Source organism: Erpetoichthys calabaricus, chromosome 1 (assembly GCF_900747795.2).
Source record: "Erpetoichthys calabaricus chromosome 1, fErpCal1.3, whole genome shotgun sequence".
NCBI lineage: Eukaryota > Metazoa > Chordata > Cladistia > Polypteriformes > Polypteridae > Erpetoichthys > Erpetoichthys calabaricus.
Genome location: NC_041394.2, coordinates 52175412 through 52201557, shown reverse-complemented (window position 1 = coordinate 52201557; position 26146 = coordinate 52175412). Strand labels below are relative to the sequence as shown.

The 26146-nt window shown below is 38.7% G+C and overlaps 2 protein-coding genes across 3 annotated transcripts in view; one reads left to right on the top strand and one right to left on the bottom strand.

The window, feature by feature from the left end:
* Positions 1-10122, bottom strand: part of actr1b (actin related protein 1B) — a 31385-nt gene extending 21263 nt beyond the window's left edge. The window contains exon 1 of the mRNA XM_028799423.2: positions 9948-10122. Within this exon, the coding sequence (XP_028655256.1) occupies positions 9948-9995 (48 nt within the window). The 5' untranslated portion in view covers positions 9996-10122. The remainder of the gene's footprint in view (positions 1-9947) is intronic.
* Positions 10123-18696: 8574 nt separating this feature from the next.
* marchf5l (membrane-associated ring finger (C3HC4) 5, like) overlaps positions 18697-26146 on the top strand; it is a 32912-nt gene continuing 25462 nt past the window's right edge. The window contains exons 1-2 of one of the 2 annotated variants that reach the window (XM_028799404.2): positions 18697-18831; positions 25471-25602. In XM_028799404.2, coding sequence (XP_028655237.1) covers positions 25574-25602 — 29 coding nt within the window. In that variant the 5' untranslated portion in view covers positions 18697-18831; positions 25471-25573. Of the gene's footprint in view, positions 18832-25445; positions 25603-26146 lie in introns of those variants that run through there. The other variant, XM_028799412.2, reaches the window with a different exon arrangement.

The following is a 26146-nucleotide window of genomic DNA, read 5'->3' as shown; positions in this document are numbered from 1 at the left end:
CATGCTTCCTGCTGGAAAGCTTTATTGAGAGCCACACAATATTTGAAAAGAAAAAAAAATGTGACAGCTGCAATTTGCTGCTTTGGGGAAAGTTCTGCAAATGTTTGGTGCCAATTGTCGATTTTTACTTACATCAATGATGTGATCAGCCGAATGTGATGTACAATATCATCAACCATCACCACATCCCTATCATCCACATTAAATTACATACCATCTAATTAATAATAATAATTCTTTACATTTATATAGCGCTTTTCTCACTACTCAAAGTATTGTGCAAATAGATGATATTTATGTGACTAATTTACAATGTCATTTTTCATACAGACTTATTCAACAATTCACTAAAAACACAACATTGGCACAAGATTACTAAAAAAAAAGAAAACCAATGTGTAATGTCTTTTTTCGTATTAGTTCAGATTTTTTCTCCAAAAACAGACCTAAATAAACACACCCATAAAGCAGCTATTATACCCATGTTGGTTACAAATTCTAACATGTTGAAACAATGCATACACAGTCCTAGGTATTATTTTGAAAACTGCTCTTCACTGCAGCAAAAAATAAAATAACAACAACTAATGATTAAAAACAAACATTTAAGTTGAAATGGTTCTGGATAGCTGCACAGCCCGATGTCACAACTTGGACACTACAAGTGCGTTTCTTTGTGCACATCTCATAATATTTTTTTCAGTTGCTTGTGCATGAGAGGGTGGAATTTCAGTGAGTGAACAGTATGATTGACATGCCCCTTGTGTAGGGATGGGAATTGATAAGATTTTCACGATTCCGATTCCATTTTCGATTCTGTTTAACAATTCGATTCTTTATCGATTCTCCTATCGATTCTTACTTTTAAAAAAGGAGAACACACAGGTCGATTAGCTTAGAACTTTGTTTTATATCTTATCTTTGAACAAGACAGAAATTTAGGAGTAGCATGACCTTACAAACCCAACAGTGAGATCTTAAGAGATCCACAGCCTATGGCTCCTCAATGGGGTGCCACGGGGTCCCCAGAAAAAAATTTGTAAATGTAAAATAATAATAAAATAAATATTCTTCTGTAGCAACAACAAAGTATAACATAAATAACTCTGTGGCAATTACACAAGAATGTCCAGTAACATTTACACTCTCCTTTTTAAAAGTATATATGAGCTGAGCACTCAAAAATAAAACTACATCAGCCAGCAACAAATACAATCAACTCAAGTCCAATGGAACTGTGCACTGTGCAATTCTGCAACCATCAACTATGGAGAATTAACAATTCTTTTGCAGAAATATAAGCATATCTGCTTTTTCAGGAAGGAATTTTTACTTTTCCCCACCTCTGTGAAAGGAGAAGCTACCGGTAGACTGCAGCGAGAACTGCCAGCATCTAAGCCAGCCAGACTCTGTCTGTCTCTCTCGTCATGGTCATCTAAATGCAATGTACAGTAATAGCAGGTCTTGCAATAAGGCAAATCGCGCTAACATAATATGCAATGTTAGTTGATTAGTTACCTGGCGTATTAACGGGAGAGGACGTGCAAACGTTACCGCTGCTGCTGGGTTGAGATTCACTAGTCCGGAGCGGATCAAAAACACGACATTCATTTAAGGTTATCGCGTGAGCAAATGCTTTTTCATATTCGTAGTGTTTCCTCCCTTTGATGAAATATCTACTTTGCAAGTATTGCAAGTTGCCCTGTTGTCATCCTTTCTCGTAAAGTATAACCAAACTTTTGAGTGTTTGTGCCGCTTAGGCGTCATGTTTCCTGCTGGGTAAATGACGCTACGCAACGTGGTGACGTCATTCGAGGCGACTGGAATCGATAGGGGAATCGTTTGCAAAAATGGCAAACAATTCCATGGAATTGAAACAGTGGGAACCGGTTCTCAACAAGAACCGGTTTTCGATTCCCATCCCTACCCTTGTGTTACCATAGGCTACCACAGCGCAAAGCTTAGTGACTTCCATATTTCCCATGAAACAAACATTGGCATTTGCTACATTGCAAACAGTGCTTAGCAGGCTAATGTCTGTCTTGTCCTTCCATGTGATCACAGACATTTTGTCTTTTTTGCCACAAAGCTACTCGCACCATGGTAAAGCTGGAAGGGACTGAATTCATCAAGCATACCATGGCAGTTCAGTCATACAGTGCCATATGTATCAGTTTCACTATCTGTGCCAACGTCTGATGAGCAATTCATGTTGTCATCACTGTTGCTTGAATCATCTCATGGTTCAGTTGGGAGTTTGTTCTAAAACTGGCTTTATAGCTTCTCATTTACATGCCATTGTGCTTTAGTTGAAGGCTCCACTACACTCATGAATACTGACGAGTGACTTTAGCGTTGCAAAATAGAAATATTCATTATTTTTTTAAACATAACATTATTTCATGCACTAGATGGCAGCAGGATACTTTCCCAAGAGCTAGTCGTGCTTTACCCTGTAAAACGTTACATTAAACATCACCCCAAGTCCGACTTGGGGTTAACCATCATAATACAGAATTCCAAGCACAAATCACGTTCGAGGTTAACGCCAAGGAACTTAAAACAAATCATACATAAACTACAGTAGCCCTGAAATGCAAGTACAGTAATCCCTCCTCCATCGCGGGGGTTGCGTTCCAGAGCCACCCGCGAAATAAGAAAATCCGCGAAGTAGAAACCATATGTTTATATGGTTATTTTTATATTGTCATGCTTGGGTCACAGATTTGTGCAGAAACACAGGAGGTTGTAGAGAGACAGGAACGTTATTCAAACACTGCAAACAAACATTTGTCTCTTTTTCAAAAGTTTAAACTGTGCTCCATGACAAGACAGAGATGACAGTTCTGTCTCACAATTAAAAGAATGCAAACATATCTTCCTCTTCAAAGGAAACAGAGAGGAATGCAAACAAATCAATAGGGCTGTTTGTTTTTAAGTATGCAAAGCACCACCGGTACAAAGCTGTTGAAGGCGGCAGCTCACACCCCCTCCGTCAGGAGCAGAGAGAGAGAGAAAAACAAAGTCAAAAATCAATACGTGCCCTTTGAGCTTTTAAGTATGCGAAGCACCGTGCAGCATACTTAAAAGCTGCACACAGAAGGTAGCAACGTGAAGATAATCTTTCAGCATTTTTAGACTAGCGTCCGTATCGTCTAGGTGTGCGAACAGCCCCCCTGCTCACACCCCCTACGTCAGGATCAGAGAAAGTCAGCGCAAGAGAAAGAGAAAAGTAAGCTGGGTAGCTTCTCAGCCATCTGCCAATAGCGTCCCTTGTATGAAATCAACTGGGCAAACCAACTGAGGAAGCATGTACCAGAAATTAAAAGACCCATTATCCTCAGAAATCCGCGAACCAGCAAAAAATCCGCGATATATATTTAAATATGCTTACATATAAAATCTGCGATAGAGTGAAGCCGCAAAAGGCGAAGCGCGATATAGCGAGGGATCACTGTAGAAGCAAATTAAAAGAAGTGACATGCACAAAATACAGGAAGAAGATATGGTAGCAATATATATAGTGTTCGAGTGTGCAAAATGAAAGAAGTGCCTGTATACAGTGTAAGTATTTAGTCTTAGCAATGGCACAGAGATACAATTGTAATATAAGTTGCCTCTCTGCCAAAAGAATGCCTGATTATTTCTAATATGGAATATGTTCATTCTCCTGTACTATACATCCTACTTCTTATAAAGTATTCTTTCTACAGCAGAAAATTATATACAGTAATCTTACTACTGTAATTAACTAGCGTAAACCTGGAAAGAGTTTCTCACTGCAACAGTCTGTTCAGCATCATATCTGTGGTAAACTTTGGCTTAACAATATTAAAAATACAGTTAGTAAACACAATTCAAAATGCAAAGTAAGAACACCATTCACAGTTTTGTTCTACCCTTTTATTCTGTGAAAAAAAAAATTGTTCTGGATACTTTTTAATTGAGTACTAATTTGCAAACAGGCAACAAAGCAGAAACAGAAAATATGCTTTCAAACCCCTCCTCGAACCGCCACCTTATCGTGGTGGAGGGGTTTGCGTGTCCCAATGATCCTAGGAGCTCTGTTGTCCGGGGCTTTATGCCCCTGGTAGGGTCACCCAAGGCAAACTGGTCCTAGGTGAGGGATGAGACAAAGTGCGGTTCAAAAGACCTTCTATGATGAACAAAAAATTTGGACGACGTTTTCCCTCGCCCGGACGCGGGTCACCGGGACCCCCCCCTCTGGAGCCAGGCCTGGAGGTGGGGCTCAACGGCGAGCGCCTGGTGGCCGGGCTTGCACCCATGGAGCTCGGCCGGGCACAGCCCGAAGAGGCAACATGGGTCCCCCTTCCCATGGGCTCACCGCCTATGGGAGGGGCCAAGGAGGTCGGGTGCAGTGTGAGTTGGGTGGTGGCCGAAGGCGGGGACCTTGGCAGTCCGATCCTCGGCTACAGAAGCTGGCTCTTGGGATGTGGAATGTCACCTCTCTGAAGGGGAAGGAGCCTGAGCTAGTGCGCGAGGTCGAAAGGTTCCGGCTAGATATAGTCGGGCTCACCTCGACGCACAGCTTGGACTCTAGAACCAATCTCCTTGAGAGGGGCTGGACTCTCTACCACTCTGGAGTTGCTCCCGGTGAGAGGCTCTGAGCAGGTGTGGGCATACTTATTGCCCCCCGACTTGGAGCATGTACATTGGGGTTTACCCCGGTGGACAAGAGGGTAGCCTCCCTCCACCTTCGGGTGGGGGGACGGGTCCTAACTGTTGTTTGTGCGTATGCACCGAACAGCAGTTTGGAGTACCCTCCCTTTTTGGAGTCCCTGGAGGGGGGGCTAGAGGGCATACCTTCTGGGGACTCCCTCGTACTGCTGCCCCCGCGACCCGACCTCGGATAAGCGGAAGAGGATGGATGGATGGATGGATGGGTGGATGGATGCTTTCAAACATATCTGATTTCAAATTGCATGTTTCATATCAAGATCTTTCTTCCCTGTAACATTCTGAAAATATAAATGAATCCAAATACTCAACATATTTTGCATCAGCATCTCAGCAGCATTTCTAATGTTAACAGTTGCTACTGCTACATGCACAAATGAACAAAAAATTGTTTAAGAGATTTCAGTGCAATTGAAAAATAACCAAAACCAAAAGAATAATCTTGAAGTAAAAAAAAAAAAAAAAAGATATTTGGTCTCATTGTACTTCATGATATATTGTATCCAAAAAATACTGTAGTTCTATACTGTTATTGATATTTTTTGCTCATACCTCTGGTAGAAGGGGCACTCACATGCATACATTCGTACCAACTCTGGCCAGGTAAATTTAGAGTGCCAGATAATCCATTGTGTACATCTTTGGATTCTGGGAGGAAAACCCACACTGACATTGGGACAATTTACAAACTCCATACAGACGGTAACCAGAAGAAATGCACCATTGCATTATGGGTATAAAATGTGTAAAAGTGCCTTGTCCAAGCACTTTGAAAACCAAAACCCTTTTTTCCATTCAGAGACTTAAAAAAAGATTCTCTATTTAAGGACTACACGTTTTTTATTATACATCTGTCTTAGGTAAGTGTGCATTTTTTATTTTACGTCTACAATTTTTTCATTATTATTCTTACCCATTTTTAATTTGTTTTTTTCTTTGCTTGTAACCATTTCTTTGACCTTTTGTAAAGCATTTTGAGCTAAATACTTTCTATGAAAATTTACTATAGCCTGAATATGCTGGTTTCAAGTCCAAATGTCTGTTAATGGCATTTTCATTAGAGAGCCATTATTCAGCCAGCTCTCTGGCACTCTTAGTATTGGCCCTGAATTTTACTTTCAGTGTCCCAGTTAAATGCGTGTCCGGTGGAACTTGTGTGTGCAAATCAGAGACTGTGCATATGCTGGTTTCAAGTCCAAGTATACAGGCTTAAAAAGAAAAACATCTAAATAATAAAAAAGACTTTATGTCCAACACCTTCCGAACCCCCACCTTACTAATCCACCCCCACCTCACAACCTCCCCCTCCTTCCCCACCCTTCACCAGCAATATATTGCCTTTGATTCCTGTATGTCTTATCATTTTCCTCTGATGATGACAACTGGCAGGTTATCGAAAGCTTAAGCTTAGGAATAAAAAAAATACATTTTAAGATACGTGACTCATTTTCTCCTTTTGTGGATCTCGCTACAAATATGCAAACCACATCAAAGACCTTCGCTTCTATATATGTTGGCCTTGCAATTCATGGATTTACGATTTGTGGATCCACTTATTTGTGGATTTGTCATCGATAATTGAATTGAAACTATTTTGCGAGTTTTGTGAATTACTGTGGGGAAAAAAACAGACAATGCTGTAGCTGTGCTATTTAAATGGACTACAACTCCTAGAAACCCTACAGTTGAAAGATGTGCACTAGCTTTAAAAGTGAGTCACAAACAATTGCTTTGTGTTTAGTTTTTTGTTGAATTACTTTTGTATCTGTAATATTAATCATTTTTGTTGTTTATTACCAAAGCTGTACACACAAATTTACTATAATTTAAATTTTATAAAGAGTTCACTAAAAAACTGCTGAACACCACGTAGTCTTACACACATGATTTGATTGTGCAGCGATTATTTTATCTTGCGTTTGCTGCAGCATTTTGCATCTTATTTTGTGAAATAAACTTAGAATATACAGTAATCACGGGCCCAAAATGTATTTGCATATTTTTGCATTCTCGGGGTTCTGCACTCTTAACCCCTGTGAAACATTAAGGGATTACTGTAGTCATAAAAGAGCGTTTAAAGGAATAAATGAGTACTTTACTATATTCCCTTGTGAATAAAATAATGGAATTAAGAACATACAGTACTGTGCAAAAGTTTGAGGCAGGTGTAAAAAAATGCTGTAAACAAAGAATGCTTTCAAAAATGGAAGTGTTAATCATTTATTTTCATCAATCAACAAAATGCAGTGAATGAACAAAAGAGAAATCTAAATCAAATCAATATTTGGTGTGACCACCCTTTGCCTTCAAAACAGCATCAATTCTTCTAGGTACACTTGCACACAGTTTTTGAAGGAACTCGGCTGGTAGGTTGTTCCAAACATCTTGGAGAACTAACCACAGATCTTCTGTGGATGTAGGCTTCCTCACATCCTTCTGTCTCTTCATGTAATCCCAGACACACTCGATGATGTTGAGATCAGGGCTCTGTGGGGGCCATACCATCACTTCCAGGACTTCTTGTTCTTCTTTACGCTGAAGATAGTTCTTAATGACTTTGGCTGTATGTTTGGGGTCGTTGTCCTGCTGCAGAATAAATTTGGGGCCAATTATACGCCTCCCTGATGGTATTGCATGATGGATAAGTATCTGCCTGTATTTCTCAGCATTGAAAACACCATTAATCCTGACCAAATCTCCAACTCCATTTGCAGAAATGCAGCCCCAAACGTTCAAGGAACCTCCACCATGCTTCACTGTTGCCTGCAGACACTCATTATTGTACCGCTCTCCAGCCCTTCGACGAACAAACTGCCTTCTGCCTACAGCCAAATATTTCAAATTTTGACTCATCAGTCCAGAGCACCTGCTGCCATTTTTCTGCACCCCAGTTCCTGTTTTCGAGTCGCTTGGCCTTGTTTCCATGTCGGAGGTATGTGTTTTTGGCTGCAACTCTTCCATGAAGACCACTTCTGGCCAGACTTCTCTGGACAGTAGATGGGTGTACCTGGGTCCCACTGGTTTCTGCCAGTTCTGAGCTGATGGCACTGCTGGACACAATAAGTTTGATGTGTCTTTCATCTGCTGCACTAAGTTTCCTTGGCCGACCACTGCGTCTACGATCCTCAACGTTGCCCATTTCTTTCAGCTTCTTCAAAAGAGCTTGAACAGCACATCTTGAAACCCAAGTCTGCTTTGAAATCTTTGTCTGGGAGAGACCTTGCTGATGCAGTATAACTACCTTGTGTCTTGTTGCTGTGCTCAATCTTGCCATATGAAACTGTCTTCCACAACCTCACCTTGGTAGCAGAGTTTGGCTGTTCCTCACCCAGTTTTAAGCCTCCTACACAGCTGTTTCTGTTTCAGTTAATGAATGTGTTTCAACCTACATGAAACATTGATGATCATTAGCACCTGTTTGGTATAATTGGTTGATCATACATCTGACTATAATCCTACAAAATCCATGACTTTGTGCAAGTGTACCTATAAGAATTGATGCTGGTTTGAAGGCAAAAGGTAGTAACACCAAAGATTGATTTGATTTAGATTTTTCTTTTGTTCGCTCACTTTGCATTTTGTAAATTGATAAACAATCATTATTTATATTTCTGAAAGCATTCTTTGTTTACAGCATTTTTTCATACCTGCCTAAAACTTTTGCACAGTACTGTATTTCACTGTTCAGCACTGTAATACTGTAACCAAGCTTCTCTGTGGATTTTGTGCAAAGTTGAATTATACAGTAGGATGGTGCAGGTGTAAACAAATTCTTCTTTAGACATAGGTCAGTGATTTTTGCAGTGCAATTGAACTAAAATTATTAATATATGGCAAAGTAACTAAAGGTTACTAAACTCACAATGCAAGTAATAATAATAGACCATAAAAAGGATGTGCACAGGCAGGCAAGTTTTTTTTTTTCCTTATTTACACTATGGCAGATCTCAATTGGTCCTGTGTGTGTGTGGCAATATGCCCTGCAATAGACTTGCACTCTTTCCAAAGTTGGTTCCTGCCTTTCACTCAAAGAATAGGCTTTGCCCCAAACACTATGTGGTTTTGAAGATAAATGGATGATCCAACAAAATAGGTTAACGTATTACCCCACATTTTTATCATTCAGTTTTAAAATCAGAAGAGTATAGTCCATTTTATTTCTGCTGCTACTATTAAAGCGCTGGCAAGTTACTAAAACTTTATCCTTTCCATATACACATGAAACGTCACAAATTTAAGCACAGAGCAGGTGTGAAATTACAAAAAAGGAATAATAACTAGACTGGAAAATTATGCCATACAACTCAGAAATATTTAGTGGAAGCTTAATGAAGTTAATAAACTATGAAACAGATGTTTTTTTCTTTTTTCCTAATCTAGATCCAAAACATCAACTTCAGATACATTTATATTTACAACTGAATTGTAATCCAAACATTTTGAAAATATACATGTGCTAAAAGCAAACAAAGTATTAAAATTTTTAGCGTTTTGTTCTGGAAAATATTAATATTGTTGTTTTAATAAATCGTCAAAAGTAACTTGCTGTTTTAAATATTCAATGTATGTGATGCTAGTTTACAAAGGTGACACACTGGGGTCGATTGTTTTGGTTTTTTTTTTTTCAAATTTTGCACATCTGTAACCAACACCCCTCCCTCCAAAAAAGGTACCTATCCGCCTTTGCAATGGTGTTACAAGAGTACCCTGCATCACCCTTTGTTGTCAGGTTATCCCAGTACCACAGGCTTCTGGATCTGGAACATGTTTTTTTTCACTAACGTGGTGTACCGAAACCTCGCCGCACATGATCGATATAATTAGACTGGGTGGGGACAAATCCACAAGCAAGCAAGTCAAGCCTTTATCTGAATATTTTGTATTCAGCAAAATAAACGAAGTGGTTTATTAATGATTTGCTATGAAGGAGTAAAATGTTCAATAGATGACGTTGCACATATATTAAAGCGTGGCATTTTTCAGAACAGAGTATTAATTGATCGAAGTGCAACTACACAATACGTTTGATATTTAAGCAACACTTCACTAACAGCGTACTTATTAAATTTAATTCCGATTCTGCATGCACTGTACTTCTCAAACCAATAAGTGATAGCAAAAAGACGGTGATATAAACAATATTTGTTCTTTCCTGTTTCAACAGTGGAGGAATCCAAAACGATTGCAGTCAGAGCCGCTATCCACACAGTAACTGAAATAAATTTTCAATCAGTAAATTCAGTACTTACATTATCAATTACTACAGGTTGATTTGCAATAATATCATAGGACTCCATGGTGGCCTCTACGGAAGCGTTAAACGCTTTATTGAAAAAAAAAAATCTTAATACCAATCAATCTGTTTTTGACTTCAAAACAGCCCTGTCACTTTAAGGCCCCAGCGCAAAGCTTTGGCACAGCCTAGCATGTACACATCCCCACCCCGCCCTCACACCGTAATTGACAGCATTTTTGACCAATTGCTATGTGCAATATTAGAGTTGTAAAAGAGGCACGCACCAATACACAATCAGAACCAATTGAAATCAACTTAACGAGAGAGAAGAGTGGTTGGAAGGAAATATATGATGTCATCGTAGCAAAGGTTAAAGGTCTTAAAGGGATGGTTGCGTTGGCTGAAGTAGGAGGTAGTTGTGATGAGCAAGGAGTTAAGGAAATTAAAGTTTATTATATCTTTATTCACTTTACGTAATGTAAGAATGTTAATATGAACTGTTCATACTTATTAAGGGTTGGTTATCAGTATTAATAACTTCTTGAAGCTTCCCATGGACTTTAATAAAGATTAAACAATTTATAACTTTTTCATTGAAACTTATTTTAAGGAGAGTAAGAGGTTATATGTTGTGCTTTTGGTGTTTGTTTTCTCGTGGTTGTTTAAATGTTAATTTACTTTAATCTGGGGACTGAAAACAGAACCTCCCGGGAAACCACTAATGGGTGCGTCCAGCTGTTTCACTCAAATCAACACACGAGTAATAAATCTTTGCGACCAGATGCATGGTGTGCGCGATATGATAGAAACTGCCTCTTTACAGAAGGGTAGATAGACTGTTGTTAATGTGGGATGTTTCTCGCTAATCATTATTTAGTTAACTTAGTAAGATTTGTTTACTAAAGGGGTGTAACGTCAATAGGTAAACTATTCGCTGCTATATTTAATCTGCTTAACTTCGTCATCATAAGATCGGGTCTTGATAACAGAGTACAGTATATTCCATTTGTCGAACTAATGGGTTCACCTGTCTGTGACAAAATACATTTTTATTCTTAAGCGTAAAACTTGTTGCCTTCGTTTCATAACAGCTAAATTACAAACGACACATCACACATTTTGCTGCTGTTTATTTGTGAGTATACCAATGGAATTTTAATTGCAGCATCTTCCTGAAGTCATCGCAGGGCTGCTGTGCCCATTCCACTGGATTTGGTTCCATGCCACCAACACAATGGTAGTAAATACGTGCATGATTATCCTAAAATGGCATTAATTTGCCTCTGGCAGTCTGACACATGGTAAAATAATTTTAAAAACTGAAGGGTGAATGTCATAAAAAAATATATATTGTAGCTAGTTATATAAATGAATACCTTGCTGAATTAATTTCACAGAGAGGGAAGGTTATCCCTTCCTGTGCAATCCTGATTGTTTTGGATTGGGAATGTTATCGAACAGAAAAACATTAGGGTGGCAGTTTCCTGGAGAATATGGACTACCTGTTCAAGGCAGGACATAAACACTGCTATCTGGGTGACGTCTGACATCTTTGTCATTTAGAAGTACAGTACATCACCAATAGATGCCTTTGTTGACTAGCTATGCCAGATTGTGCAACAAGTTTGCAGAAAGGTGCTACCTCTCCTACCAAAAGTACAAAGGGGATCACTCTGATAAGGGACACCAATTAATTGTAGTGTGCATTCACACATGCACACACACCTTACTATTCATAGGGCCATCTTAGAATTGTGAATCAACGAAACAACATGTCTTTGGTCTGTGAAAGAAAAATAATCTCCAGAATAAATGCATACAAGCTACACATAGAATGGCATGCTACACGAGTCAATCTGGATCAGACTGCTGCTGTTCCACTGTGACCCACCTTTCACAACAGTTAGTTCAGTATTGATTGGTACAAACCCAGAAACAAGACCAACAAAGCAAATGCAAACAACAACTTTTATTTGTATAGCACGTTTTCATACCAATGATGTCGCTCAAAGTGCTTTACAAGATGAAGAAAGAAAAAAATATATAAAAATAAGGCAATACTAATTAACAAAGAATAAAGTAAGGTCCAATGGCCAGGGAGGACAGAAAAAACAAAAAAACACCAGAGGGCTGGAGAAAAAAACAAAATCTGCAAGGGTTCCAAGGCCATGAGACCACCCAGCCCCCACTAGGCATTCTGCCCAACATAAATGATCTCAATCAGTCCTCATGGTTTTCAGGCTTCACATGGAAGAAGTAGATGATGATAGTCATGTGGACCTCTGGCCTTCAATCCATCAATGTAGGGACTGCATGGTGCTTTATTCAGGTGGTGGTGGCGCAGATTGCCACCACCAAAAACCGGAAAGAGAACAGCAGAGAAAGTAGGGGTTAGTACGGATTTTGAAGCCATGAAAGAAAATTATAATTAAATGCATATACAGAATATAAGAGTTACATTAAAATGAACCTATGAGAAAGCCGTGTTAAAGTAATGGTTTTTTTAAAGAGCTCCACTGTATTAGCCTGGCTAATTTCTATTGGTAAACTATTCCAGATTTTAGATGCATAACAGCAGAAGGCTGCCTCACCACTTCTTTTAAGGCTGTTAGAATTATAAGCAGACACTCATTTGAAGATCTAAAGTTACGATTTGGAGTGTAACGTGAAAGGCATTCCAAGATAAAGGATGGAGTGAGATTATTTAAGGCTTTGTAAACCATAAGCAGTATTTTAAAGTCAATTCTAAATTACATCGGTAACCAATGTAGCGACATCAAAACTGGAGAGGTGTGCTTGGATTTTCTTTTCCTAGTTAAGATTCTGGCAGCTGCATTCTGCACTAGTCCCAATCAATTGATGTCTTTTTGGGGTAGTCCTGAGAGGAGTGCATTGCAGTAGTCTAGTCAACTAAAAACAAAAGCGTGAACTAATTTTTCAGCATCTTGCAAAATTATAAGGGGTGTCACTGGTGCAGAGGTGACAGTGACATAGGTTACAACAAGGTAGACTTTGTCTCTAAAGCAACAGGTGCAAGGCAGGTAACAGCACCCCCAAGACACTAGTTTAACACATTGCATGCGCAAAAATAAACACAGAAGATAACTGGAGCAATTTAGAGCTGTCAAGAAACTTACATGCTGTAAATATTTTGCAATAAGAAAAAAACTGCATTCTTGAACAGTATTCTTCACCTATGTATAACAACAATATCAGAAACATATTTATAGTACAGGGCTTTAGCCAGTTTTCCAAACTGTAATATGTCAGCAGAACCTGTGGATACATAACATTCCCTGTCATTGGTTTAATAAGTTAGAAATGTTTAAAAATAACATGCAGCTGGACATTATGTTTCTAATTGCCTAAAGAAACAAGCCACTTAATTTTATCACTGGTTTGCCAATTTTTGGTGAATGAATGTGTTACATTTTTATGGAGGCCATCACCTTGTTATCGTACTTACACTTTTCAAAATCTCAGCTTAATGTGATATCTAGATTAAGATGCACAAAAGTTCTTAGATCGTCCATTTTTGATCATTGTTCAGATATATTGTTACAGTAAACTAGTGACTATCCCAAAAGAGTCAAGTTCTAGGCTGCAACCATCTTAGGATATGATGTTGGTCACACATTGGGATAATTTATAGTTGCCTGCACTTCTTTAAAATCTGAAAGGAAACTAAAGTTCTCAGAGAACAGCCACAAACATGCTGGGACAATGTGTTAAGTATTCTACACTGGCAGTGACAGGACTTGGATTTGAATACAGTACTAGACTCTACAAATTGTGAGGCAGCAGTAATGATAACTGTGTTACCACATTACATGTGCATGGAAGTGGTTATAAATTATTTTGAATGTATTTATTTTTATTAAATTCCTTAAATTTAATACAGGATACAGATTTCTACAGTATGTGCATATTTTACTTCTTTCTCTCTGAGACTACATGTTATTTCTCAATAAACACCTTGTAATTAGGCAGTCTGCAGACAATGCTGAATTCATATAAGTTCATGTTTGATGTGTGTGCCAAGTAGGACTCACTTGTTATAAAGTGATGAAAGGATATATCATAGCTATAGAAATGAACTCCTGGCTTTTGTTGTTGATCCTGTAATTGCTGTGTACTGATGGGGAACGGATAGGAGACAGTTGCAATGAAAGGCACAAATAACTTGCATGTCCATAGAAATGATAAAGTGGGACTCAGACACCCTCCAGCAGCATTGCATAAGTAGTATTTACTGTATTTTAATCAATGCATTTAATATGTACAATAAAACCAATACAGTTATATCATTAGATATCTTAAATGCTTTTCCAGATATCATAAGAAAGCCTACTATACATGTTGATATATCTATGCAATTCAAGATATCTCAAATTAATTGAAAGATATCTTAAAATGACAAGAAGTACCACTGAAAACATTTGGTAATTTTACAAGAAGTCATTTTGAGATATCTTAAATTACTATATTTTTCAGGTATCTCAAAATGCACAAAGAGGTATTTTCAGATATCTCAAAATGTAGTATATATAAGATATCTGAAAATGCAAGGGAACCTATTTCAAGATATCCTAAAATACATTTATGATATCTTAGAATACATTTCAGATATCTTGAAAGTGATGTGGATATCATTTTAAGTCATTTTATGTCATTTGTATCGAAATGCACTGCATGCATAATGTATGAAAATGCATTTCGAATATCATGGAATATATGTATTTTCACATATCTATAATTCATTTTAATGTACAGTATTTTAGTATTTATTTTGAGGTATATCTAAAAGTTAATTCAGCTTGTCATACCCATAGGACATCTGAATTTATTTATTTATTTATTTTTTTGATAATATGTGTCCTTCCTTCTTAGTAGCGGTCTTTTGTTTTTCTCCCTAAAGTTTAATGCTCCATGTTACTAAACTTGAAAAGTCTAGTAAGTCTGCTTTCTTATTGCTTTTCAATGTACTTTTGCCTTTATATAATAATATTACTACATACAGTACATAATATGTACACATGACTTGTTGATCAAATGGTGAAACAGTTAGTGCTGCTACCTCTTAAATATTTCATTCTGGATTCCAATGCCATACCATACCTGGCCACTGTCTATTTGGAGTTGACATATACTGTTTAAGTGCTTTTTTCCTCTGGCTTCTCTGTTTTTCACCTTCTGCATCTTAAACAAGTGTGTCAGGTTGTTTTGCATCTTTGTTTGGTTAATACTGTAAATCTCAGACATTTGTAGGCATACTATTCATACATGTCACCTATAGCAATCCAACGAATATACAGTGTATTCCTAAAAGAAGTCATGGAATAGCATTAGATCACATTAACACATTTTGTTGTTAATCTATGGACTCTTGAATTTGTCATATTTTTTCAATATTTTGAGTTGTGCACAGGTTACCACTGGTACATCACAGTCTCAGAATCTGCTTCTGGGAATTCTCTTTGTGGAGTAGGTACATTCCCACCATTTTGCGTGTATGGCATTTTCTTCAGGTTCTCCACTGTTCCTCCCTCATCCCAAATAATGGATGTTTCCAAATTCTCCTTCTGCATGAGGCTCCTACCCCTAATTCCTAACCACCAACCAGAACAAATCTACGGACACGTGAAATACAAGTGCAATATTCATGCAAATATCATTGTTTGTAATTACTGTATAATAGACACTATCTATTAACTTCATTATACTAGCTGAGTAGACAGCATATACTACATAATTTCCACAACCGTGATTTTTGTTGGGATTAGTATGCTTTGCATGAAGAGGTGGCAATTGGGAAGAAACACAATAGCCTATACTTGATTTGCATTTAATAAAAAAACATAAATGCAGGAAAACTCAGCACTAATACACCTTAATAAAAGAATAATTGTCTTTATGTCTGTCTGTCCCTGCCAGGTCGTTATGTCTCTGTCATTCCAAAGGATTATGCATCACAAACATCCACCTTAATAAAAGGATAGGTTTCTGTGCACTGCGAATGTTAGTGGTGAGGTCTACATTGATTGCTTAGATTTCAACCAGTCTTAGACAGCTACTTAACACAGCTACTTGAGAAATAATGAAATAGTCATCTGGCTGCCTTCCTTTCCAACAAGTCTCTGTCACTAGTTTGCTTGAAGTGAGATTATCCTTATTAAAAGCTACTGAACACTTGAATTTCCATCCATCCATTATCCAACCTGCTATATCCTAACTACAGGGTCACGAGGGTCTGCTGGAGCCAATCCCAGCCACCACAGGGCGCAAGGCAGGGAACAAACCCCGGGCAGGGTGCCAGCCCACCGCAGACACTTGAATTTGCTGACAGTAAAGCACTGATTTCTATCCAGTGCTATGACCAGCAGTGAGGTGTAATAGAATAATTTTGTAGAGCTACAAACAATACCATTACATCTATCAACATCATCTCAGTATAATATCATAATATCCTAGCTGAACCAGTCAGTATAGACCAACACCTATTGCTAGAACTAAACACTGTAGAAAACACTACTGCAGAAGAAATATGAAACAATAATTTTTCATGGTGCCCTAATTACACAAGGGTCCTGAAAGTCCACTGAAATGGCAATTTAATCGAAAAACTGACTTTTTGGTGAACCAAAATCCTTTCCACTGTGCTGAATCCAGCTTTCAAGACCCAGCTGGTTTTATTTTCATGAGGGCCACCCCTTACCTTTGGGCTGCTAAGCCTGGGCCTGAAAGGTTATTTCTGGGATCCATGTATGTTTTTTATGATTATGTGAATATGTGGTGTGCACCTTATGATGGCCTGGTGCTTTGTCCAGACAGAGTTGGTTATACCATTGTTATTAATATTCTTGCAATAATCTCCAGCACCCACAACCTTGAATTAAGTGGGGCCAGTAATGAACTGATGAATGAAGGTTTTGACGGTTCATGTGTTTTAAGTATAGTCTTTGTAATTACTGTATATGTTTCCATCTTTTCACTTTACTGATTTACAACTTTCACCAAATGGTTGCATGAAGTATTCATAACAGAACACAAACCAAACACATGCAGGCACTGTTGCAGGTTGAATCATATACTGTAATTATTAAAATATATTTTTGTAATTGTTATTTTATTCTGCATTTTATAATTCTATGCTATAATTATAATTGTTAATATAGTTAATGTTCTCTCAAGGTTTTGGTTATTAGTTTATTATTTCTGTAATGTATAAACTTTTTTAATGACAGGTGTCTGAGATACATTAGGAGACAATGTTGGATGGGATGCCAGTAAATCACAGGGCCCACACACACACTTGCACTCACACAGGCTCAACTTAAGATAACCAGCTAAAATAACATGTGTCTTTAGGGACTTGGTGAGGAAAATTGCAGTATCCAGAGGAAAAACCATGAAGGAACTCCACAAGGAAAATAATTGAATGTGGAATTTGAACTCTAGACGTTGAATCTATGAGACGGCAGTACTAACTAACCACTGCACTGTCCTGCTTTGTAATAAATTAACTCAAATTCCATTTAAAGTTTTTATGTCTCTTTACTGTTTATTTACTGTAATACTTGTATTAAACAGCAAGCACAGTCTTAAACTAGAGGAAAGCAGTTCTGAACTACTTGGAGTTCAGGATTGCCAGTTGTTTTTAAGGCAAAAATAGCACAAAGCCCATTAACAATCTGAACAAACAAACAAAAAGAGAACCTAATATGTGGAGATAAAAAATCTTAATCCCCAAGGACTATGGGTTGTATAATTTTAGTTAGTTTAATGCCTGGGGGCCGAGCCAAGGAGGTGGTTTTCGGTTTTTCTCCAGGACTTGCAACATATTTTGAAATTATTTGTCTGTCATTTATGTTACCACCAAATGATTTAAACTTATTTCTGTTTAGACACAGGTGAGCAGAACTCTGAAGTAGCTTCTCCGGTTACAAATCAGTGTCATTTGCACCTGTGTTTGCACTGCTCATTCTTTAAATGTTAGTAGCCTATAATAATAATTCTTTGCATTTATATGTCGCGTTTCACATTACTCAAAGCGTTCAGCAATTGTAGGTTAAGGGCCTTGCTCAAGGGCCCAACAGAGCAGAGTCTCTTTTGGCATTTACGGGATTCTAACCGGCAACCTTCCGATTGCCAGTGTAGATCCCTAGCCTCAGAGCTACCACTCCGCATGTATAGAAATAAAAATTTGAAATACATCAGTCTGTGTGTAATGAATGAATCTAATATACAAGTTTCACTTTTTGAATGGAATTACTTAAATAAATCAACTTTGTCATGATATTCTAATTTTATGACCAGCACCTGTATGTTCAACTAAGGGAAGAACTCAATGTGAAAAGGTGAATAAAAATGAAATTGACAGATAGAAGAAGAAATAAAAGTCCAGCTAATTAAAAATTAGGATCAGTTACACATACAAATGACCCGTTTATTTGCGAAACCGGTTGGAACAAAAACCTGTAGCCGCAAGGGTGCAGCACCAGGACCACTGAGAACCAGCGCTTCACTGTGTACTGTAATTTGACTCAGTTACAGCTGTTGTATGAAGCGGGTGTGGTGGTATACGTACAGAACAGTAGCAATTTCTTTATTGTCCTAAATAAGCGTACATTGACATGTCTACCCCAAAACACAGTCGTGAGTTCTGAACAGAGTCCAAAATAACGGAATCTGGCCTGGCTCCTTCTATATGTTACTTCAGAAAGTGCAGTCCCTTTAACGACTCGCAGGAAGTCGGAAGAGCGCAGTGAATGTCAGTGGGCGGGACGAGGTTTTGTTTTTCTTTGCTCAGAGTGCAGTTCGCGGTTGTTCGTTTGTCCGATCTCTTATGGGTAGCGTGAACGCGTCTGGTGGCTTCGTGTAACGTGAGGTCGCGACAGGTGAGTGTTAATGCTCCTTTTTTTAACGCTTACATATATCGGATCGAATCATGTTTACTAACTTTTCTTTAATTCTATTTGTTCATTTAAAAGAATGGAGCCGTGGAACATAATTTTCAGATCAAAACACAAGTTACTGTGAAATATTTATTGCGTAGTGTTACACAACCAGAACTTTAGTGCGACGCAACAGTACCTGTGCGGCCCACTGCATTCCCGTAGGTGTCACACGTTTTTTGGAATTTCAGCTTAAGAAGGCATTTGCCCTTGCATTGACTTTGGATTTTTAAGTCGATTGTTCATATATTACTTTTTCACTTTCGCCGGGTGATTGTGTTAAAAGCCACAAAGAACTGAGTTATGTTCGTGATCCGAATCGTACCGCAGTTTGCATCGACACCCAGTAGTATCCACGGCACCAGTCCCTTTACCCGCATCCTGTCGACAGACGTGTTATTGCGATTATCGAGTTGACGTTGGTGAGTGTAGGTGGCTCGCAGTAGAATGCTATCCCGGCTAGGTTTGGTTACATATTTGCACTCCGTGATATCTGGCTTCCCAAGGACTTGACAGATAAATTGACAGGTTTTCATATTGATGAAGAATTATGTTTTCTGTTTGGACCTCGCCTAAACTCGAAAATAACACTCGTTCAAAATCAGAAACTGCTAGAACCCATCGTCGTATGGATTCTTTCTAATCGAGAGCACTTAGCACCTTGTGATCTTAGTGGTTTTTATTAAAACGTTCACTTTATGCAGCCAATTTTTAACAGATTAACAATATCAGGCAATAATATTTAGTCTTTAAATTGCTTTACTTGCTAACCCCGAGTTATTCTAAAATACTATTTCAGCACTCTTCTAGGCAGCAGTGCATTTTGAATTAATATTTTGTCATAAAATGTTATTTTTTTGTGCTTTTCTTCATCCTACAATTTTTGCATTGTTTCATATTTTTACTGTGGCTTTTATGTTTATTGACGGTGTGTCAAGGAATGTAGTTTTTTTCATATTTAATAATAAGAGGTTTCTTGAATTAACCCCCAGCCACTTGTTAAGAGCAGCAGAAAGCATCAGCAAAAATGAAGGTGAACTAGGGAAAATAAAAATATGAAATTAGTTAACTGAAAATACAGTTAAGTGCAGTCATTTCAATGTCACAATAATAGTAAAAATAAAACACACTGCATCTTGAGCTGTAAATTCATTCTGTTCTGGATCATTTATCCTGGAGTACAGACTCCTTTTTCACAGAAAGCCATCTTTGAACACACTTGAAATAGCAGAATTGTCCCAGAAGTGAAGTCTTATTAATTTTAAATGGGTTCTCTTGTTGGTAGTGTATATTTGTAAAGAAATAGGAATATTTAGGTTTTATTATTAAATCCATCATATTGTAAACATGAGCTATCAACGGCTGCAAAAAGTCCTTTTCAGAAAATTGAAGAGCACATTTAGCACACATCCAAGTACAAAAAAAGGCTTGATTAATGTAGCTAAGATGGACAAGGTAAAGTTCACTGTTGATGTTGGAAGGCAGATAGAGAGAGCTGTAGGACGCAGAGAGTCATGTATACAAGGACAACACAAGGAAGGAAATTACATTGAGACTCAAAGCTACTACTGTTGGAGCCTGGCACTAGAATTTAGAAAATTTAAATATGCAATCAGTAAAAGCTTTCAAAAAAAGCAATGATGCTGTTATTATTTAGTGGATATTTATGGGAAGCTGAATATTAAAAAAGCTTTTTTTACACTGCAGTTTAAGTAGGTCATTGTTTTTTGGACTGTTTTTGGAAGACCTGTTTGCCTGTAGGTATTCATTCTAACCAATTGCTGCTTTTAACTGTTTCTTTAAAAGTTTCTTGCTGGTGAGCATGTTAATTTTTATAGACATTTAAGATATACTTGTTGCGGAGAGAATATGGTTTCCAAAATTTCTAATTATTTTGCCCTTTTATTCTGAAACACTTTGCTTATTTATTTGGTTGCTAGTAAAGCACACAATTGGAAAAACATTGAAGCTGTGATTTCTCTTCAGCATTCTTTACAGTTTGTTGTTGTGTCAGTTGAATAAGTACCACCAATTGCATGCAAGTAATGGATCAGATTTATAGGAAAAATGTAAATTTAAAGGAAATACAAACACAATTCTTATGTACTTAAAGGTGGCACCAATTACAAAGGTCAGTGAATTTCAGTTTTAAGTACAAATATAGACCCTTCAGACCCATCAAAGCCTGTCAGTCCTATTCCCCTAATTTCTCCAAAATAACACTTATTTGAGCTTTGATGATCCCAAAAGTAACACAGTCTATCATTGCATCAGTACACCCCCTTCAAAATACTCACATTCTGTTGCTTTGCAGCCTGAAATGAAGATACACATAAAAAAAAATCTGGTTGTATTTACTCAATGCAACTTATATAACTTATACAATAGTAACAGTTCAGAGAAAAAAAAACAGAATCACAGAGATGGTTAAAGGATCACCCCCTCCTAAAAATACTTGTAAACTCAATCATGTGTAACTAATCACCTTCTTCATTGCACATCAAGCTAAATGGCTTCCATCTGTGATCAACTGTAATCATTCTGTTGAGTTACGCATAAAAACAGTTATTCCAAGAGCATTCTAGTACTTGGAAGTGCAACTAAAGCAAATATTCAACTATGGGTTGCAAGGCACTGTCAATAGATCTCAAGGATAAGTTTTGAGCAGGCACAAGTAGGGAGATGGATACAAAAACATTCCAAAGGTGTTATCAATCCCTAGGAGCACAATAAAGTCCATAATCAAGAAGTGGAAAGTATTTAATAGTAGGACCTTTCCCAAGTCAGGCCATCCCTCGAAACTGGATGGAAGATCAAGGACAATACTGGTCAGAGAGGCTATTCTTTTTTATAACCACTGTAACATTCATTTTTTATTGTTAATTTGTGTCAAAAAAAACAGCTAATTCAGCAAGGAATTTTCCTTAACCTACTTAGCGCTACCCCGGTCTGCCAATCCAATCCAATTCTATCAGGGACAGTGCCTCTGAATTGGCAGACCGGGGTGGTGGTCCCCCTCTTTAAGAAGGGGGATCGGAGGGTGTGTTCCAACTACAGAGGGATCACACTCCTCAGCCTCCCTGGAAAAGTCTATTCAGGGGTCCTGGAGAGGAGGGTCCGTCGGATAGTCGAGCCTCGGATTCAGGAGGAACAGTGTGGTTTTCGTCCTGGTCGCGGAACAGTGGACCAGCTCTATACCCTTAGCAGGGTCCTGGAGGGTGCATGGGAGTTTGCCCAACCAGTCTACATGTGTTTTGTGGACTTAGAAAAGGCATTCGACCGTGTCCCTCGGGGAATGCTGTGGGGGGTACTCCGAGAGTATGGGGTACCGGCCCCCCTGATAAGGGCTGTTCAGTCCCTGTACGATCAGTGCCAGAGCTTGGTCCGCATTGCCGGCAGTAAGTCGAACCCGTTTCCAGTGAGAGTTGGACTCCGCCAGGGCTGCCCTTTGTCACCGATTCTGTTCATAACTTTTATGGACAGAATTTCTAGGCGCAGCCAGGGTGTTGAGGGGGTCCGGTTTGGTGGGCTCAGGATTGGGTCACTGCTTTTTGCAGATGATGTTGTCCTGTTTGCTTCATCAGGCCGTGATCTTCAGCTCTCTCTGGATCGGTTCGCAGCCGAGTGTGAAGCGGCTGGGATGAGAATCAGCACCTCCAAATCCGAGACCATGGTCCTCAACCGGAAAAGGGTGGAGTGCCCTCTCAGGGTTGGTAGCGAGATCCTGCCCCAAGTGGAGGAGTTCAAGTATCTCGGGGTCTTGTTCACGAGTGAGGGAAGAATGGAGCGTGAGATCGACAGGCGGATCGGTGCGGCATCCGCAGTAATGCGGGCGTTGCATCGGTCTGTCGTGGTGAAAAAGGAGCTGAGCCGCAAGGCGAAGCTCTCAATTTACCAGTCGATCTATGTTCCTACCCTCACCTATGGTCATGAGCTATGGGTAGTGACCGAAAGAACGAGATCGCGAATACAAGCGGCTGAAATGAGTTTCCTCCGCAGGGTGTCTGGGCTTTCCCTTAAAGATAGGGTGAGAAGCTCAGTCATCCGGGAGGGGCTCAGAGTAGAGCCGCTGCTCCTCCGCATCGAGAGGAGTCAGATGAGGTGGCTCGGGCATCTGATCAGGATGCCTCCTGGACGCCTCCCTGGTGAGGTGTTCCAGGCACGTCCAACCGGGAGGAGGCCCCGGGGAAGACCCAGGACACGCTGGAGGGACTATGTCTCTCGACTGGCCTGGGAACGCCTTGGGATTCTCCTGGAAGAGCTAGAAGAAGTGGCCGGGGAGAGGGAAGTCTGGGCATCTCTGCTCAAGCTGCTGCCCCCGCGACCCGACCTCGGATAAGCGGGAGACAATGGATGGATGGATGGATACTTAGTGCTAAGCCCAAGCATGACTGAGGCTCAGAATTCTATGAAATTATGGCTAAATCTGAGTCAGGTTCAGGGTGATGTGTTATGAGGCACTTTTATAGTGTCAATCCCCAACAACTCTCAGGACAGTATTCTGCTGCAGTCTAACAGATGAAATAACATCATGCTGCAAAAAAAAAAAAATTCTATGCTCTCTGCAACCTTATGGTAACTAAGGTAACTCGTCAGTTTTCATGAGTGTGATGGAGCACACATGAAAAACACAATGGCAAACAAAAAGCCATAAATGCAGTTTGAGAATAAACTAAAACTGAACCGTTGCTTGAATTGAGCGATAGTAGTGATGATGATGATGTGAATTGGTCTTCAGATGTTGACACGTGAAGTGAAACTGATGCACGATACGGTACTGTATGATTGAATTGCCATGATATTCCTGGTGAATTTAGCACAGAGACCTTCACCATGATGTGATAGTAGCTGCTCTGTAAGAAAGCTAAATAATTGTGATTAGGAGCAGGGGCAAGCAAGATGCTGGCCCCTTAAACACTGTTTACAATACAGCAATTCTCAATGTTCATGTCAGTGGAACTGTGAAAGTCACCCAGTGTTATGCTGAGGAAGCCTGCAATAACACCAGGGATGCAATGATCGTGAATGTCAGATATTGACATCCTACCATCTCATGTGCAAGCAACAGAAATAAATATAATAAAATTTCACAAAGAAACAAGCTTCTACTGTCCTGACTGCTGCATTGAGCTGTGCATTGCTGACCATCTCAAAACATACCACAAAAAGGATGTGTACTAAATCTGCATCAGCACAGCAGTGGACACTAGACATTCCTTTTCTACTGTATTTATGTTGACATTTTGGTATTGACATGTTTTTGTTAAAACCAGAAATGAGTCACTGTTTGTAAAATTAATTGGAATTTGAGCTGAGATTCACTGAAGTGTAAAAATATCCATGTGTTTCACAGTGTATTTTGTATTAACAACAAAAAGTTAAAAAGATGACCCAAGCTTTGGAATGGGAATTTTTACATATAAGCCTATGGAAATGTTATGCAAACAAGCTGAATTTTATTTTTAGAAAGTGTGCCAGTGCCCAGCCTTCTGTTTACTGAAGCAAACAATCGATGCAGAGAAGTTGGCTTTATTTTCATAGCTACGGTTATTTCTCCAAAATAAGATATGTGCAGACTTGTTACAGCAATAGCAAAAGATAATAGGCAGCTCAGCAAAGCACAACTGAATGTGCTGAACAAAGTTACATGGCAGTTAAAGGTGAGTCAATAGTAATGCTAATGTAAGTAAAAATGATCAACTTAAAAAAGACTAATTTGAAAAGGAAAATTAAAAAATTGGACAATGGTCATATGCTCAATAGAAGAAGAAACAGAAACCAAATCCAGAAAGGGCAAAGAAAAAATTGTAGTTAAAATAAAAAGGCTAATGGGCATAGATTGGTATTACAATAGTAACCAAGACTCTAAGCCAACTCAAAAATCCCATTAAGAAACCAAAGTTCAAAAAACAGAAGAGTGCTAGGGAAAATCACAAGAGAGGGAAGCTCTAGATGGTGGATGTTGCAAAGGTAAAAATGCAAATTCCCGAACAATGCCGCCATCAATAGTTTTCCTTATTTCCCTAACTTCCTCATCATATGACTACTGCACAGTATGGGTTTCTAGGCAGGAGCAAAGGGCATAGCCATAGCCCATTATGTAATACTAATGTCCTAAAAGCAGCGTATATTAGGGACCCATTGGAAATTACTCCTTTTCCACTGTCACTAGCAGTACCAGCAATCCACAAGGAGCTTTAAAGGTTTAAAAAGAAGAAAAATGTTATGGGAGCATAGCCCATATTACTATACAGTATGTGTTCTGTAACTGAATACATTTGTGTCCAGAATGCTGGGAACCAAATAAAATTTAGTAGTGGCAATAAATCTTTGGGGGTGGTGAGGTTTACTCGACTGTATTTATACAGTGTAGGTGTTCTAATCGAGAGCTGCAATTGCATGTTCCTACCCTTTTTCAGTGCTTTTCCACCTGGGATTTGGTGGACATGCTAATGTGTTACTTTATCATATTTTGATAAAGCTTTTATTTTTTAAGTGGAGTTCTAGGTTAATAACTTTTTTTTTTTTCATTTCTTTGCTAGTTCCTTCTGTCATTAGCAACTTTATTTATCGTTTTGTTAGCATTTCCTTTGCCTACATGGGATTCTCAGAGGAGTACATCACAGAATTTATGAGGAAGATCCTATGATAGGCTTTGCAGCTGCACGACCTCATTCAGAAGAGAATGGCTTCAGGAGATGAAGTTTCAGAAAAGTGAGTAATTCACAAAAAAACCTACAGAATATCACAATCACTGCTTACCAAACAACAAAATAGAGCTTCTTCCTAGCATTATTTGGTCCTTGATATTTTGTCTTTTATTTTGATTTTGTTTGTATATGTTAAAAATGTCAAATTTTAAAAGGGAGTGATTTTAAGTAGCTTTCAGAAGGTTTGTGCCAGTAGACAGTTTTTTAATATGCTATTTACCCCATGATAACTACTATATATGATAACCATTTCTTATTGTACTCATAATATTATGTCCTGAATTCAAGAAACCTCTGACACATATTTTTCTTAGTTTTCCCATGCAGCAAACTCCAGAATCTCAGTCTGAAGCTTTCTCTCTAGTTTGTTTGCAGGCTACCTGAGTAACCCTTGCCATTGCTTCTATGCCTGCATTATAAAAGGTGCTGGTGCCTGGACACTTAATGTATTTAAAAGTTCTTATCTACCCAGTTTACCTGGTCTGCCAGAGGATGTTTTGCTGGCTGTGATACTTGATTAAGTTGTGCAATTTTGATTTATAGGATCC